The sequence below is a fragment of the Kogia breviceps genome, chromosome 3, assembly GCF_026419965.1.
Source record: "Kogia breviceps isolate mKogBre1 chromosome 3, mKogBre1 haplotype 1, whole genome shotgun sequence".
Taxonomy (NCBI): Eukaryota; Metazoa; Chordata; class Mammalia; order Artiodactyla; family Physeteridae; genus Kogia; species Kogia breviceps.
In genome coordinates, this window is record NC_081312.1 from 124,717,846 (window position 1) to 124,732,985 (window position 15,140).

Below are 15,140 nucleotides of genomic sequence, written 5' to 3' on the forward strand. Positions count from 1 at the left end.
TAACCACTAGGCCACCAGGGAACGCCCATGGAAATGTATATTTTTCAGTACTAGAAAACTGTTTAGGGTCTTCCCTGGTGGCGCAGTGGTTAAGAATCTGCCTGCCAATGCAGGAGACATGGGTTCAATCCCTGGTCTGGGAAGATCCCACATGTTGCAGAGCAATTAAGCCCATGAGCCACAACTACTGAGCCCACATGCTGCAACTACTGAAGCTTGTGCGCCTAGAGCCCAACTAAGCCCGTGTGCCACAGCTACCAAGCCTGCACTCTAGAGCCTGCAAGCCACAATTACTGAGCCCGCCCGACTGGAGCCTGTGCTCTGCAACAAGAGAAGCCACCGCAATGAGAAGCCTTCGCACCACAATGAAGAGTAGCCCCCACTCGCTGCAACTAGAGAAAGCCCACGTACAGCAGAAAAGACCCAACACAGCCAAAAATAAAAATATATAGGTTTTTTTAAAAAAGGAAAAAGAAAACTGTTTACATTATTTCCTCCCCTTCATTCTTCTACTGCTCCTTCTGAAATTAGCCAGATATTGGACCTCCTGGGAAAATCCTCTAAATTTTTATCACTTCTCTCCCATTTTCCTACTCTTATCTTTTTATTCTACTTTCTTGGAGAGTTCCTAAACTGTATCTAACAAAGTTTAAATTTCTAAAGCATCTCACGCAGAATTACTGTTCTAGGAATGTTCCTGTTTTTTGTTGTTTTTTTTTTGCGGTACGCGGGCCTCTCACTGCTGTGGCCTCTCCCGCTGCGGAGCACAGGCTCCGGACGCGCAGGCCCAGCGGCCATGGCTCACGGGCCCAGCCGCTCAGCGGCATGTGGGATCTTCCCGGACCGGGGCACGAACCCGCGTCCCCTGCATCAGCAGGCGGACTCTCAACCACTGTGCCACCAGGGAAGCCCTGTTCCTGTTTTTATAGTTTAAATTATTTCAGTGAATACCATGTTGTTTCTTTAGTTTTATACTGTTTGTTTTATTTGGTCTCTATCTTTTAAGATAAAGGCTTTGTTTAAGTGACTCATGATCCCTGATGTCCATTTTTTTCTTAAACATTTATTCTAACCTAAAAGAGTCCATTTTCATTTATTTTTACCAAAAGTTTATTGAAACTGTAAAACTGAGCATTCAAATCCATGTGTTCACAAGAAATAAAAAATAATTTTGATTTATATGTACACTATATTTTCAATGCAGCAAAGTATGAAAAGATTATTAATAAAATGTTATTAGGACACAATTCTCTGGGGGAGATAGAACAGACATACGAATTTGAAAAGAAAAAGAAATATAAAATTTCAAATGGTACGGGAATAACTTGCTCTGTACTTTTTTTTTCTTCTTTTGGCTGCACCATGTGGCATGCGGGATCTTAGTTCCCTGACCAGAGATCAAACCCCCACCCTTTGCAGTGGGAGCACAGAGTCTTAACCACTGGACCACCAGGGAAGTCCCTTGCTCTGTACTTTTTATGTGAAATATTGAATACTAAACTACTATGGTATTAGATTCCCTTGGGTATATTTAAAAGTGTTACCACCTTAAACTTAGACAATGTTATATGCCAATTACATCTTGTAATGCTTTTTTTAAAAATGTCAATGTTTAAACATTGAAAATTGCATCCTTTGCAACTATTTAAATTTAACAGTAAAAAGTTTAAAGATTAACTTAATAATTGATGCATGAGGGTATCTATAGTTTTTCAAAATCTTTGCTGGTATGAAGCAAAATTTTGAAGATCACAAAGCTAGAATGCCACCTTTCTCTTTAACCTTTTATTTTCTCTTGCAGAGCTTCCTACATTTTCACTTAATTATAGGTACATTGTGAAATAAATTTTCAGAAAACATAGCTTCCTCTAATTCCTGATGACATTATTCATTCAACAGATACCTAACATGCTCCTCCCACATGAAAGACACTGGCCTAGGTGCTGTGGATATGGCAGTGTATATATCAGACAAAAATCCCTGCCTTCATGGAGCTTACCTTCTAGTGACTTCTTTGATGTTTTAACTGAGTGTACCCAGTTTTTGTTACTAGTCAATAATAATCTGCTTAATTTTAAAGTTATTTTTAAAAGACAACAATTCATTTCAAAATGAAAAAAGCAAGATCTGATCCATGTTCTGCTTCCAAAAATCCTTCTATACTGAATAGAGATGCTAGTAAGGCAGAAAATTTGTGTGAACCAGAGAAAAAGAAAAGGCATGTTTAGTTGTCTGAAAATCAATATCCATCTATTTTTAATCAAGTACTGTCCTTCTGTATAAATACAATGCCACTGAATTAGGTGTCTGCTTTGCTTGTTTTTCCCAGTGGCAGTAACGCTTATTCTGATTCATCCACTGACTCTGGTCTGATCTATACTGGAACCTAAAGCAGATATTTTCCATAACTGGCTAAGGTTGCAGAAGCAATTTAGGTATGTGGAATGTGACGAGGCACTGACTGACTAGAGTAGGATTGAGCCCTTGGTCCAAAATAACTAATCATTTCACAATAACGTATTCAGATGATTATGAGCAGCTCTGATTCACAACAGGTGGGTATCAATTTAGGGTGACCTAGGTGTTTTAAGAGGGGCCTCCAAGTGTCTCTTCTTCGGGTTGGTCAGTTTCCCTGGGGAATTTATCTCTAATCTCCTGCCTGGGGAGTATAAGCTTGGATGCCATATCTGGTAAGAGGGGTAGGAATCTTCCCCAATAGTATGTCAATTTTCACTTAATTCTTGTTTTTAGCATGACATATCTCATCCCTACTCTCAGCCATGCCTCATGAACATGAAACCAGAGCCTGCACGGTGCAATTCCTCCAGAGAATAAACCTCTAGCCTTTTGATGAGGTGGGGAAGAAACAGTCATTTGGCAGTGTAGGCTTAAAGAAAGGAGCTAGAGCATCTGATTGCTCCTTTTAAGAGTGTCATCCAGGGACCTCCCTGGTGGTCCAGTGGGTTAGGACTCCGAGCTTTCACTGTAGGGGACACCAGTTTGATCCCTGGTCGGGGAACTAAGATCCCACAAGCCACATGGCATGGCCAGAAAAAAAAAAAAAAAAAAAAAAAAGTCATCCAATCCTTCAGAGGTATGTAGGGCCTCCAATTTCTTGAACTTTTCAGAGCTCTCTGGTTCAGGGCAACTTATTTCTCGAAGGATAAGCTCTGCATTTTCTTTTTTTTTTAAATTTTGGCTGCTCCAGGTCTTAGATGCAGCAGGCAGGATTGTTTAGTTGCAGCAGTGTACTCTTAGTTGTGGCATGAGGGCTTCCTAGTTGTGGCACATGGACTTCTTAGTCGTGTCACACGAACTCTTAGTTGTGGCATGTATGCAAGATCTAGTTCCCCAACCCGGGATCGAACCTAGGCCCTCTGCATTGGGAGCATGGAGTCTTACCCACTGGACCACCAGGGAAGTCCCTAAGCTCTACTGTCTTCAAGTTTTTGTCCTCTGAGATATGTCAAGCTAGTTATCACTCATCCATTGGCTCGTCAGCATCTAAAACTCTCTTGATATCTCCTCCCCATTCTCTTTGTTCTTGTAGCTTTATACCTCTTTTTTTTTTTTTTAAGATTTACTTATTATTTATTTATTTATTTATTTATTTATTTTATTTACTTTTGGCTGCTTCGGGTCTTAGCTGCAGCATATGGGATCTTCGTTGAGGCGTGTGGGATCTTTAGTTGCATCACGCAGGCTTCTCTCTAGTTGTAGCATGCGGGTTTTCTCTTCTCTAGTTGTGCAGCGCAGGCTCCAGGGCACATAGGCTCTGTACTTGTGATGCATGCGTTCCACAGCACGTGGGCTCTATAGTTTTGCGGCACGCGGGCTCTAGTTGAGGCGCGTGAGCTCAGTAGTTGTAGCACATGGGCTTAGCTGCCCTGTGGCATGTGGGATCTTAGTTCCCCAACCAGGGATCGACCCTGTGTCCCCTGCATTGCAAGGCAGTTTCTTTACCACTGGACCACTGGGGAAGTCCCTCTTCTTCCTTTATTGTCATTTTAGTGGGGTTTGGGGTGGAACAGAGATAAATGCATGTGTTCAACACACATGTTTAACCAAAAGTTATAAAATTATGTCCTTAGTCATTCATTCAAAAAATATTTAAGTGCTTGACAGCGCACCACTGAAGATATAGCAATGAACTAAACAAAGACAGAGTTTCTATATTTCTGCAGCTTACATACAGTCTAGGAGGAATCATGGACAACACGCAAGTAATTTCTCAGGTGCTAAGAAAGAGAAAAGAGAAGTTTAGGATGACACAATGGGTTACGACAGGCAGACTGACCCAAGGCCGGGTGGGCAGAAAGAATGAGGTTTCCTGAAGTAAATGACTGTTGGCTTCACACCAACAAATTTTCTGAAGAAAAATTAAGCTTGTTAAGCTTAGTGGAACAGCTTACCGGCGCTGGATCTGCCTTGCAAAATTGTTGCTGGAAGCTGAGCAGGGAAACTGGACTTCACTATGCAGGGTAGCGTTACGGAAGAGATCACAGAAGTTCTCAAACAGCTCCAAAAGCTCATCTGATGTATTCTCAAACACAGCGATCACCTCTGTTGTCACCATATTGTACACCACAAAGAAAGATGCCTGCGAAAGAAGAGATAGACCTAAGGAATAGCTGAGTATAATGCCTTGCCTAGCAAGTATCATTTTGGTTGAAAAATCAAGCTGCCCAAGTAAAACAGGCAAACATCTCCACTCCGGCACTATGGTGGAAACATGGTGCCAAGAGGTCCTGGAAAAGGAGGAAGCCTCAGTGGACTTGATCAATCAAGGGCCTCAGTGTTGCCTGATTTCCCACTGTACCTACGCTGCTGGAATTACTGAGTTGTTCAGCATGTATGTATAAAAAGGTATTCAATCTTTCATTTCAAGCTGTGTACAGATTTAATATTTTGCCTTCTAAGTGTTTATTCCCTACTTACTCCCCAACCCACTTTTTTAAAATGCCAGATTTAATTTTCCTTCCTGCTGCAAAAGTGATTTTTAGCCAGGAGCTGCCTGTTGACAAATTATTTTCTCTTGTATACGTACAGTTGAAAGTTCAATTTAGGGGCATTTCTTTTTCTCTCTTAATATTTCTAACATGCAGAAAGACATTCTTAAGTACACTGTGTCCACCTAGGCAAGTTGTAACCAAGGAGGGGACTTCTGCTGAACACATGAAAAATCAGAGAAGCATTTTCCATTTCTTTCTTCATAAATGTTCTTCCAGCCAAGAGCATTTGTAACATATATTTGAGATTCGTTAACAATTAATTTCAGAGGGGGAACCTGAAAACCATTCAAATGCCATAGGTGGCAGAGTTGCTGCTTTCTCTGAATGAGCCCCTGGGTGACTGGCCCTCTTCTTTAAACCTCCAGTGCTCTGCTCAGCCTAACAAGGAAGCGCTGTGTACCTCTAGTTTTTATCACAGTGAATGTAGCAGTGTGAGTCAATCTGCAAGCTTCCAACAGGACTCCAGAAGTTTTCAGAACACCAGGATTAGTATTCTGCCTCTTATGATTGAATTTAAATCTCCATTACCAATTTCTGGAGACATCTGGCCCACCTGTTTTAATAGTAATTAGTCCTTCCCAAAGCTTATATTACATGACTTTTGCAGTCACCTGGAAATTAAATTTGGCTGTAAATTAAAGAGGCTGGAGAGTAACCTGAGAATAATACCCATAATATTAGCAAGGCTTTGTGTTTAGGTGCACTTTTTACTCATTAACCTTATTGGAACCTATCAAATTAAACTGGGAAAGGAGGGGGGAGGACAACTAGGGCAGAGAGATTGGGTTTAAAGTTACAAATTCTGTAAGCAAAGCATAGAGCCCTTGTAATGTTTCTGGCTACAACCTACTGTAGCTACCGGATATAAGTAGGTCATGTTTTAGCAAAGGAAAAAAGGATAATCTCAAATGCAGCAGTCACACAACATAGTCCCTCCAAAATAAAAAGGTAATTATAGCTCAAACCTAAATACAAGATTGATTCATGTCCTTTCTATAAACCTGGACAATGCTTTGATCATATTAGGGCTTCACCAGGATCCATCATAATTATGTGAATATAGAATTACACAAACATTTACTAGCCTTCCCACCAGGCCAGACTGGGAAATACAGGACAGGAGGGTACAGAAGTCAAGGGCTTCACGGCCAACCTCCCATGACTCATAACATGAACTCGATGGGCTCACCCATGATGGCTCAATGGGTGACTTCATCATTAATAGAGAAGAAAAAGAATTCAGAAAAATAATGATCTCTAACCATTTTACTCACCTCCTCCCCTTATTTTTTAGAATACACAAGGTATGATTCAGAAGAAAAATATTAGAAAACATTTTACCATGGATGGCTGGTAAGGTCTTAGGAGACAATTCCTTATACAGTCTCTGCTACGGGCAGAATCAGCTGCAGGTCAATGAGAAACCAGACTCAGCTGACTTCGTGGTTTACTGGTTTGTTCTGTTCTACATTTCCAAACTAGTATCTAAGGAGACACTCTGGAAATAGGAGGATGGGGGGACAATCGTACAGAAAGGTAGGTCTCTCACTTGGTCAACACTAAAGTAGGGAGCTTCTCAAAGGGAAAGGCCCAAATTACCCTGAATTTCAGCATGGTATTTCAACCCAAAAGTCTTAGAGGTTTCCATGCTCTTAACACATTATTCCTATTTGTGAAATGCCTCTCTCCCCTACCAACATCTTTCACCCAAACTGAAAAGCCCTCAGAACCTGCAGTCTTGATGATTCACTTGGTAGATCAAAAATTTGGGCTTCCTTTAGATCTTTTCACTGCTCCACAACCTATGTTCCAGCACATGGGCAAGGTCAGAGTACAGACATAAAGCTTAATTCCGTCAAATGAACTTACCTATTACAATCTAAAGAAGATTTGGTGAGGAAGTATACTGACATCATTTAAGTAGGAAAGAAAGACTAGATTTTCTTTTTCGTATGGTGGGTTCATTCTCATTACCAGAACTAAGCAGACTAATAAGCACAATCTTATACAAAATCAAGGCAGTATCCATAGAGAGTCAAACCTTGACCCTGTAGCATCTGGTCTTCCATCTCAAGGGTACTGAAAATGCTCTGCAGAAGAATTAGGGTAATAATCACAGAGTTGACTACCTACATGTCAATGGCTTGCAATATAGCTTCCATTTGTCCAAGTGAGAAAAATCATTTTGAGAAATGATTAGAAAAATCGAGCTATTTTAAGTTTGAGCCCTAAGACAGCAAAAATTCAAGATTACATAAAATGTGTTATTTCTGGGCTTCCCTGGTGGCGCAGTGGTTGAGAATCCGCCCGCCGATGCAGGGGTCACGGGTTCGTGCCCTGGTCCGGGAAGATCCCACATGCCGCGGAGCAACTAAGCCCGTGACCCATGGCCGCTAGGCCTGCGCGTCCGGAGCCTGTGCTCCGCAACGGGAGAGGCCACAGCAGTGAGAGGCCCGCATACCACAAAAAAAAAAAAAAAAAAAAAAAAAAAAAAAATGTGTTATTTCTAAGAGGCTGGCTATAGGCAAAGAGAGAAACCTTCCCATTGTGCCAAGGAGACTGGAGGGGTAAAGGGCAGGAGAGCACCTTATACCTGTGATGGATCTGTGACCCGCAGGGTTACGACATCCTCACTAGTATACTTGATAAACAGATGGTTTTCATCCAGAAGCTGCATTTTCCACATGCGCAGCTGCCGTAGTTGGTCAAAATACTGGAAGAAGCGCCTCTTGGCCATTGCACTACCATCCTGCTCTGCCCGGTGCCAAAGGTACACGAGCAGCCGGTGTTTCAGGGAGTTGATGAAGGGATCCCGGAAAGGATTGGCCATGCCTGTCTGACTGTCCCGCTGCACCTCAGGAAAAACAGCTGACACAGTGAGCAGGTCATCCTCATAGCAGAAGCGGCCAATGGTCCTCACATCAATGAAAGTGCCTTCAGGAGTCACCTGGAAGACATGGATGGTCTGCTGCTGCACTGACAAGATGGCCAGGATGTTCTTATACAAGTACAACCCTTGGTTGTGTGACAGGACCACTTTGTCACACTTGAAGGTACGTGTATCACATAAGCGACCAGTATGAAGGTCAATGATATGGAGGGAGTAGTCCTCCAGGGGGGACCGGGGGTTGGGGGTCACGGACTCACTGTTCCGATAGACCTCATAAAAAGGAGGGTGAGGCTCGTCTGGGAGATAGGCAGCTGAGCCCACGATGACACAGCGGCAGTCATCAGTGAAGAGGCTACACTCCCGGTTCAGGTGCTCGCCATTGGCCGCCACATTGGTAATGTGCAGCAGGACGAAAAAGCGTTCGAAGAGCCGGCCACGGATGTTGACTGACCGCTGGTCATTGCCATTGGACAGGATCTCCCCCTCATAGCCCTGCAGTAGGTCCTCGGCTGCCTGGCAGCCCTGGTACTCATAGATTTCGAGAGATGTCTGGTCTGAAGAGAAAGCAATGAAGTAGCGTCCATCAGGTGAGAATTTACGCAAGAAACAAGGCGGCTTTTCAACATTGACGACAGTGAAGTTGGGGAAGACATTCTGGTGGAACACTCGGACCTGGTGCCAGTGGGTGCCTGCCTTGCCTGAACTGATCCTCCGGCGTTCCAGGCGGTGAATGACATTTTGGTTTTGGATTCTTCGAGGTTTGATGGTGGAAACATGATGATCCATCATCACATCTCTACATGGAAAAGTAAAGAAGAAGTCAAGAAAATAAAACAAAATTTACCAAAACATAAAGACACTTGACCTTTGAACAACGCAAGGGTTAGGCACACCAATCCCCTGCAGCTGAATATCCAAGTATAACTTATAGTCAACTCAGTATACATGGTTTCTTCCTATCCATGGTTCCTCCACATCCACAGATTCAACCAACCGGGGATGTCTAGTACTGCAGTATTCACTGATGAAAAAAATCCATGTGTAAGTGGACCTGCACAATTCAAATCTATGTTGTTCAAGGGCCAACTGTGTATATACAAGTCAAAGAGATTTTCTTCCATATAACCTGGACTTAGGAGCTCCCAAGATGACAGTGATCAGCATTTCTCCTTCCCAAGTTAGAGTTAGAAAGTGGTCAGGACACTTTTGAGTCTAGAAACAGGTTTGAGAGAAGGACCTAATTCCCTAGGAATACCTTCAAAGCATGCTTAGCTGTCGGGAATGTTCAACAGAACAAACCTTAGAACTACATCAAATTTGTTCAGTGTAAACACCACATTCAATGTACATTCATTGAAAAAATATATTTATTGGGCTGTTAAGATGTCCATACTACCCAAAGTAATCTACAAACTCAATGCAAAATCCAAAAATCCCTATCAAAATCCCAAAATCATTTCTGGCAAAAATAGAAAAATTCATCCTAAAAATTACATGTAATCTCAAGGGATTGTGAAGAACCAAAACAATTTTGTAAAAGAACAAAGTTAGAAGACTGAGACTCCCTGATTTCAAAAGCTGTTACAAAGCCACAGTAATCAAGAAAGTGTGGTACTGGCATAAGACAGAAAAATATACCCAATGAACAGAATTAAGACCTGAGAAATAAACCCTCATATATATAAACCCGAGATTAGAAGTTCAGAGAACCCCAAACATGATAAACCCAAAGAATTCCATGCCCAGGGACTTCCCTGGTGGCGCAGTGGTTAAGAACCCACCTGACAATGAGGGGGACACGGGTTCAATCCCTTGTCCAGGAAGACCCCACATGCCACGGAGCAACTAAGCCCGTGCACGACAGCTACTGAGCCTGCGCTCTAGAGCCCACGAGCTACTACTGAAGCACGGGCACCTAGAGCCCGTACTCCACAACAAGAGAAGCCACCACAATGAGAAGCTTGTGCACCGCAATGATGAGTAGCCCCCGCTCGCCGCAACTAGTGAAAGCCCATGCACAGCAATGAAGACCCAACGCAGCCAAAAATGAATAATAAATAATTTATTTTTTTTAAAAAAAGAAAGCAAGAAATCCATGCCCAGGCATACCATAGTCAAATTGTGAAAAACTAAAACACAAAGTAAAAATCTTGAAAACAACCACGTAAATGACACATTACCTATAAGGGAACAACAATTCACTTATCTGTGGATGTCTCATGAAAAACTATGGAGACCAAAAAGAAGCAAAGCAACATTTTTAAAGTGCTGAAACAGCTGTCTGTTTCATCATTCAAATCTCAGCTAAAATAGCAACTCTTCAGAGTTTTTGCCTGACTACCTTACCTAAAGTCATGACTTTTTCCATCCACATCAACCTACTGTTTTATTTTCTTCAGCCCTTATTACCTTCTGAAACCATTTGTTTACCTTTTTAGTATCTTTTTCCCCCATACAGGACAGCAGGGGCTTTGCCTAATTCCTTGCTGAATCTCCAGCACCTAGGACAGTGCCTGCAGCACAGTAAATGCTAACAAATATGTTAAATGAATGAATGGAACAACATTTGACAAACATTTGATAAAGGATAAAGAACTCACTAAGCAAAATAAAGGAGGAACATTTCAGAAAGAAGGTAGCTTTAAAAATATACTTAAAAAGAGTGTAGCATGGCACATTTGGGAAACACAAGACCAAGTGGTTAGAACACAGGAAACACAGAGTGATAAGAGAAGCCTAGAAAGGTAGATTGGAGCCAGATTGGAAAATCCTTTGTATGCCACGTCATGCAAGTTATTACAGGTTTTAAGCAGAGGTGTGACTCTATCCAATCTATATTTTAGAAATAAAAACATACAATGGGGAATTTGTTTACATTCTGTCTCCTAAAAGAGATCTGAAATGCCTTATATAAGTATATATACTACCTAGTCAAGTTAAAAATGTGCATACCTTATGATTGAGCAAATCACGTTTCTCAAACTGCTAGTCACAACTCACTGATGGAGGCTTGAAATCAATTTAGTGCATATGCTAACTGACATTTCAAAAAATAGAATAAAACAGAAAATACCAAACTGTATCACATATTTTCAATACATATGTGAGTTACATGCACTGGGTGAGGATATAAAATACATTTCCTACTGATCTAGACTAGAGCAAAAGACTGCAAACAACTAGCCTCAGACCAATCTAGCCTGCCTGTCTATTTTTATAAATAAAGTTTTATTGGAACACAGTCATACGCACTCATTTACACCTTGCCTATGGCTGCTTTTGCCCTACAAAGGCACAGTTTATTTATTAAGACCAAAGACCACACAGCCCACAAGCCTGAAATATTTACTACCTGGTCTTTTCAGAAAAAGTCTGTCAACCCCTGATCTTGAGCACTGGTTCCCAACTGGGGCAATTTTGTAATATATGAAGATATTTTTGGTTGTCATAACTTCGGAGGGAGGAAGGGGTGCTTTGGGTGTCCATCAAACAGAAGACAGGGATGATGCCAAACATCCTACAGTAAACAGGACAGTCCCTCACATCCAGCCCAAAAGTCAATAGTGCTAAGGTGGAGAAATCCTGATGTAGAGAAATGTCTGCACATATGTAACAGGAGACATATACAAGGATGTCTGTAGCAGGACTGTTAGCAACAGCAAAAACTGACAACACTCCAAATGTCCATCAACAGTAGACTAGATAAGTTCATCCACGCATATTCATGCAGCGGAATCTTTTTTTTTTTTTAATGTTTTTGTTTGTTTGTTTTTTGGCCATGCCACGTGGCTTGCAGGATCTTAGTTCCCCCACTAGTGATAGAACCCAGGGATTGAACCCGGGCCCCAGCAGTGAAAGTGCTGAGTCCTAACCACTGGACTGCCAGGCAACTCCCCAAGCAGTGTAACCTTATGAAGTAATGAATTAATGTACTACAGTTATATATAACAACACAGATGAATCTCAGACACAGTGTTGAATGAAGAAAGCAAGCTACAGAGTACATACAATGTGATTTCCTTTATATAAGCTTCAAACAATTTCTACTTTAAGAATACAAATATATATGGTATACAATTACAAAAAGCAAAGGAATCATAAACATAAAATTCAGAATAGTGGTTACCTCTGAGGAAGTAAGAAATGGGATGGGAGTTAGGGACACATTGGCACTTTTAACTGTATATTTTTTTCCTTCAATCAGCATTCATTGTACTGTTATTCTTTTAAAATTACGTAGGTTTTTAAAGTAATATTTGTGCTTACTCAGAATTTTTTTTAATTAGAAAATAATCATTGTGAAGGGAAAACAAAGGTAGGACAATAAAATGAAGTCTGAAGTACACAAAAATGCATGCCGTCAGGACCTGCAGAACTGCCAAGCTTCTAATTTGGCTCTGACTTTCTCAGCAGACAAGGCAGAGGAAAATACAGTCAGTTACAGAACTTGCACTGCCAAGAAGATAAAAACGTAATAGCTGCTTCGAAAAAGCAGAGCAATACCCATCACTGGATTTTAAAAGAAATCTCTCTCATGAGTTTTCTCAAAGGACCTTGGCATGATACAGTGAGCAATACCCTCCACTTCTGAACAATAAACACAATGCTGAGTTTCACACGGCTACTCCTTTTAAGTGACATAGTTGATGTGCCCATTTTGATACAGTCCAAAAAACATACTGGTAAGGTTTAAGCATTTTAAAATACCAAGTACTGTACAAAACTGCCTCCCTCAATCCCTGCCCAGGACACCTCTGCCACTAGCACCCTGCGAACTTAAGATGCGGGCTGGACTCATACAGGGAGATCAGACGGGGATGAGAGAGGCAGGTAAGGCCCATGAATGGAAGGAGGAGTAGGCATCAGACACCACGTAGACTAACCACATATAACTGAATCAGATAAAGTAAACTAGCTGTCCGACTTAGAGCCATTGATCATTTTAAGCAAAGCAGATGTTTAATTCTAAAAACAATTTGTATATGTTTTGAACAGTCCCATCTAAAATTCTCCAATTTGTCTTTTTAGGGGAAAAGCCACCAGTACTGTGGTGGAGGGAGTAGAGGGGTGGGGTGGGTAGAGGTGAAGGCCTGCTGGCTGCAGCTCCAAATTGGACAGAAAATCCATACTTAATTTCCTGACCCTTCTCTCAGCGTGCTCTCTCTCCCTCTCCATATTTTACATCACACAATTATGGTTTTTAGAGAGATGGTGGAATTCTTAGTCTTTTTCAACTTGTTATTCCAATTATAAAATACATGCTCATAAACTCAAACCATATAGGAAAAGTACATCATGAAAGTCCCTTCTAGTCAGAGTGGGTTATGAAAAACGTTAGAGTAACTTATATTTTTCCCAGAAGCCCTCTACCCGTTTTACCCTAGTCCAGTAAATGGCATGGCCATTCACCTGCTAAAAGGAGCCAGAAACCTGAGAGTCTCCCTTGATACCTTTCCCTCAGCCCCCATACCTGATCAGTCACCAAACTCTGAAGATTTTACCCCCAAACAGTCCCCTAATGCTCCACCTTCTTTCTACCATGCCCTGCCAGCACCCTTACCCAAAATTTTATAACTTCATGTCTATGTTATTGCAACCGCTTCCTAAGTGGTCTCCCTAAATCCACTCCTGTCCACTTCCAATCCACTTACCAGAGCAATCTTTTCAAAATGCGTTTTTGATCACATCCTTTCCCCTACAGATTACAACAAATATCTTTCCATTGCTCTTAATGATACGGATCAAAATCCTTGCCCTGCCAACCAGATGCCTCAAAGGCTCAGCGCTGCCTCTCCAGCCTCATCTTTTCCCATTTTACTCTAATCATTTCTTCAACAAGTGGCCTACCTCCTGCCTCTGAACCTTGGTATATGCTCTTCACCTCAATCTAAAAAAAAGCTCTTCTCTTCACTTTGCCGAGTTAACTCCTATTTCAGGTTATCGGCCTAATAACCATCACTTCCGGAGAGAAGTCTTCCTTAACCTTTCCCACCAGATAAAACACCAATACACCAGCCATACCTCTCTTTCTTAGCACTTATCACGCTTGCAACTTCATCTCTGCATTTTACTTATGTCTGTGGCACTAGATGGTGAAGTCCTGATCGGTACACAAACATTATATCCTGTATGCCCATCACAGCATTTGACCCATCGAAAGCCACCTTTCCTGAACGTTCTTTACCAAATCAAATATCCACAGGGGCTGTTCGCTCTGCCTAGCATGTATTTCCTCTGGCCCTTGCCATACTTCTCAAGCCGCAGCTCGAGTGTCCTCTCCTTCAGGAAGTCTGCTCTGACCACCCTTGCCGAAAAAGATCTTTGTTGCTTTACTATTACTTCTTCTATTAATCTTTTCTATAGTCATTGCCACAATTTGAATCTGTACTTTCAGCGGCATGGTTAGGTGTTTAATGTTCGACTCCCCCGTAAACTATCCTTTCCAGGCAGGACGTTACCATGGCTACTTCAGTCACCTTAGTTTTCAGAGAGCCTAGCACTAGGGCTGCCCCTTTGCATGCATTCGTACGTTATCTATGGAACGAAAGAAAAAAGCCTGACTGAACTGGTCCACTAACTCGTGCGGTACTAAGCAAGACCTTCATCCCTGCTAGGTCTGTTTCCCCGGGCAGGCAGGTTCACGTAACCCTCAATTCCTTCTGACGGCTTCCTAAACGGGAAGGGGATACCCAGGGGCGGGCACACACGCCCAAGGGGGCGCCCCCGGAAAGAAAAGCCCGGGGCGGGGCCTCAATGGGAAGAGAATTCTGAGGGAAGGCGGGGGCCGCAGGGCCTCGGGGTCATGCGGGAAGGGGGCAGCCCCATGGCGGTAACTCGAAGAGGCCTCGGGGAGAACCTGACGGGTTTGGAGGCTGGAGCAAGGAAGGAGAAGTCCTCACCTGTCCGGTCCGGGCTCAAAGGGCGGGGGCGAGGGACTCCCCGGCCTGCTCGGCGCGCGCCTCCCCCAGCCCCGCCCCCGCCATGCTGTGGGACCTGGTGCGCGCAGCTGCCGGCTCCCGCTTCCGCTAGCCACCGGAAGTGCAGTGCAGCGAGAAGGAAAGTGGAGAGAGCGCGGAACCGGTTCTGCCGGCCCTGAGAGACGGTACAGCGCACCCTGCTGCCCGGAGTGGGATCGAAGCCCTAGAGGCCCAGGGGCTGCGAAGGAAAAATTGAACCAGGCGCCGTAACCTCGGCACCTGAGTGATCTCCTATGGCCATGTCTCTGCACCCGCTGGACA

At 42.8% G+C, this 15,140-nt stretch overlaps 1 protein-coding gene across 7 annotated transcripts in view; it reads right to left on the reverse strand.

Annotated features, from left to right (window-relative positions):
- Nucleotides 1-14,933, reverse strand: part of DET1 (DET1 partner of COP1 E3 ubiquitin ligase) — a 38,626-nt gene extending 23,693 nt beyond the window's left edge. For all 7 annotated transcript variants that reach the window (XR_010839769.1, XR_010839772.1, XR_010839770.1 and 4 more), the window contains exons 1-3: nucleotides 14,802-14,933; nucleotides 7,606-8,698; nucleotides 4,413-4,600 (exon numbers count right to left, since the gene is read on the reverse strand). Coding sequence is in view for 3 of the 7 variants with exons in the window: in XM_067029597.1 (XP_066885698.1) it covers nucleotides 4,413-4,600; nucleotides 7,606-8,691 (1,274 nt within the window). In the remaining 4 variants the exon portion in view is untranslated. The remainder of the gene's footprint in view (nucleotides 1-4,412; nucleotides 4,601-7,605; nucleotides 8,699-14,801) is intronic.
- Nucleotides 14,934-15,140: the final 207 nt, after the last annotated feature.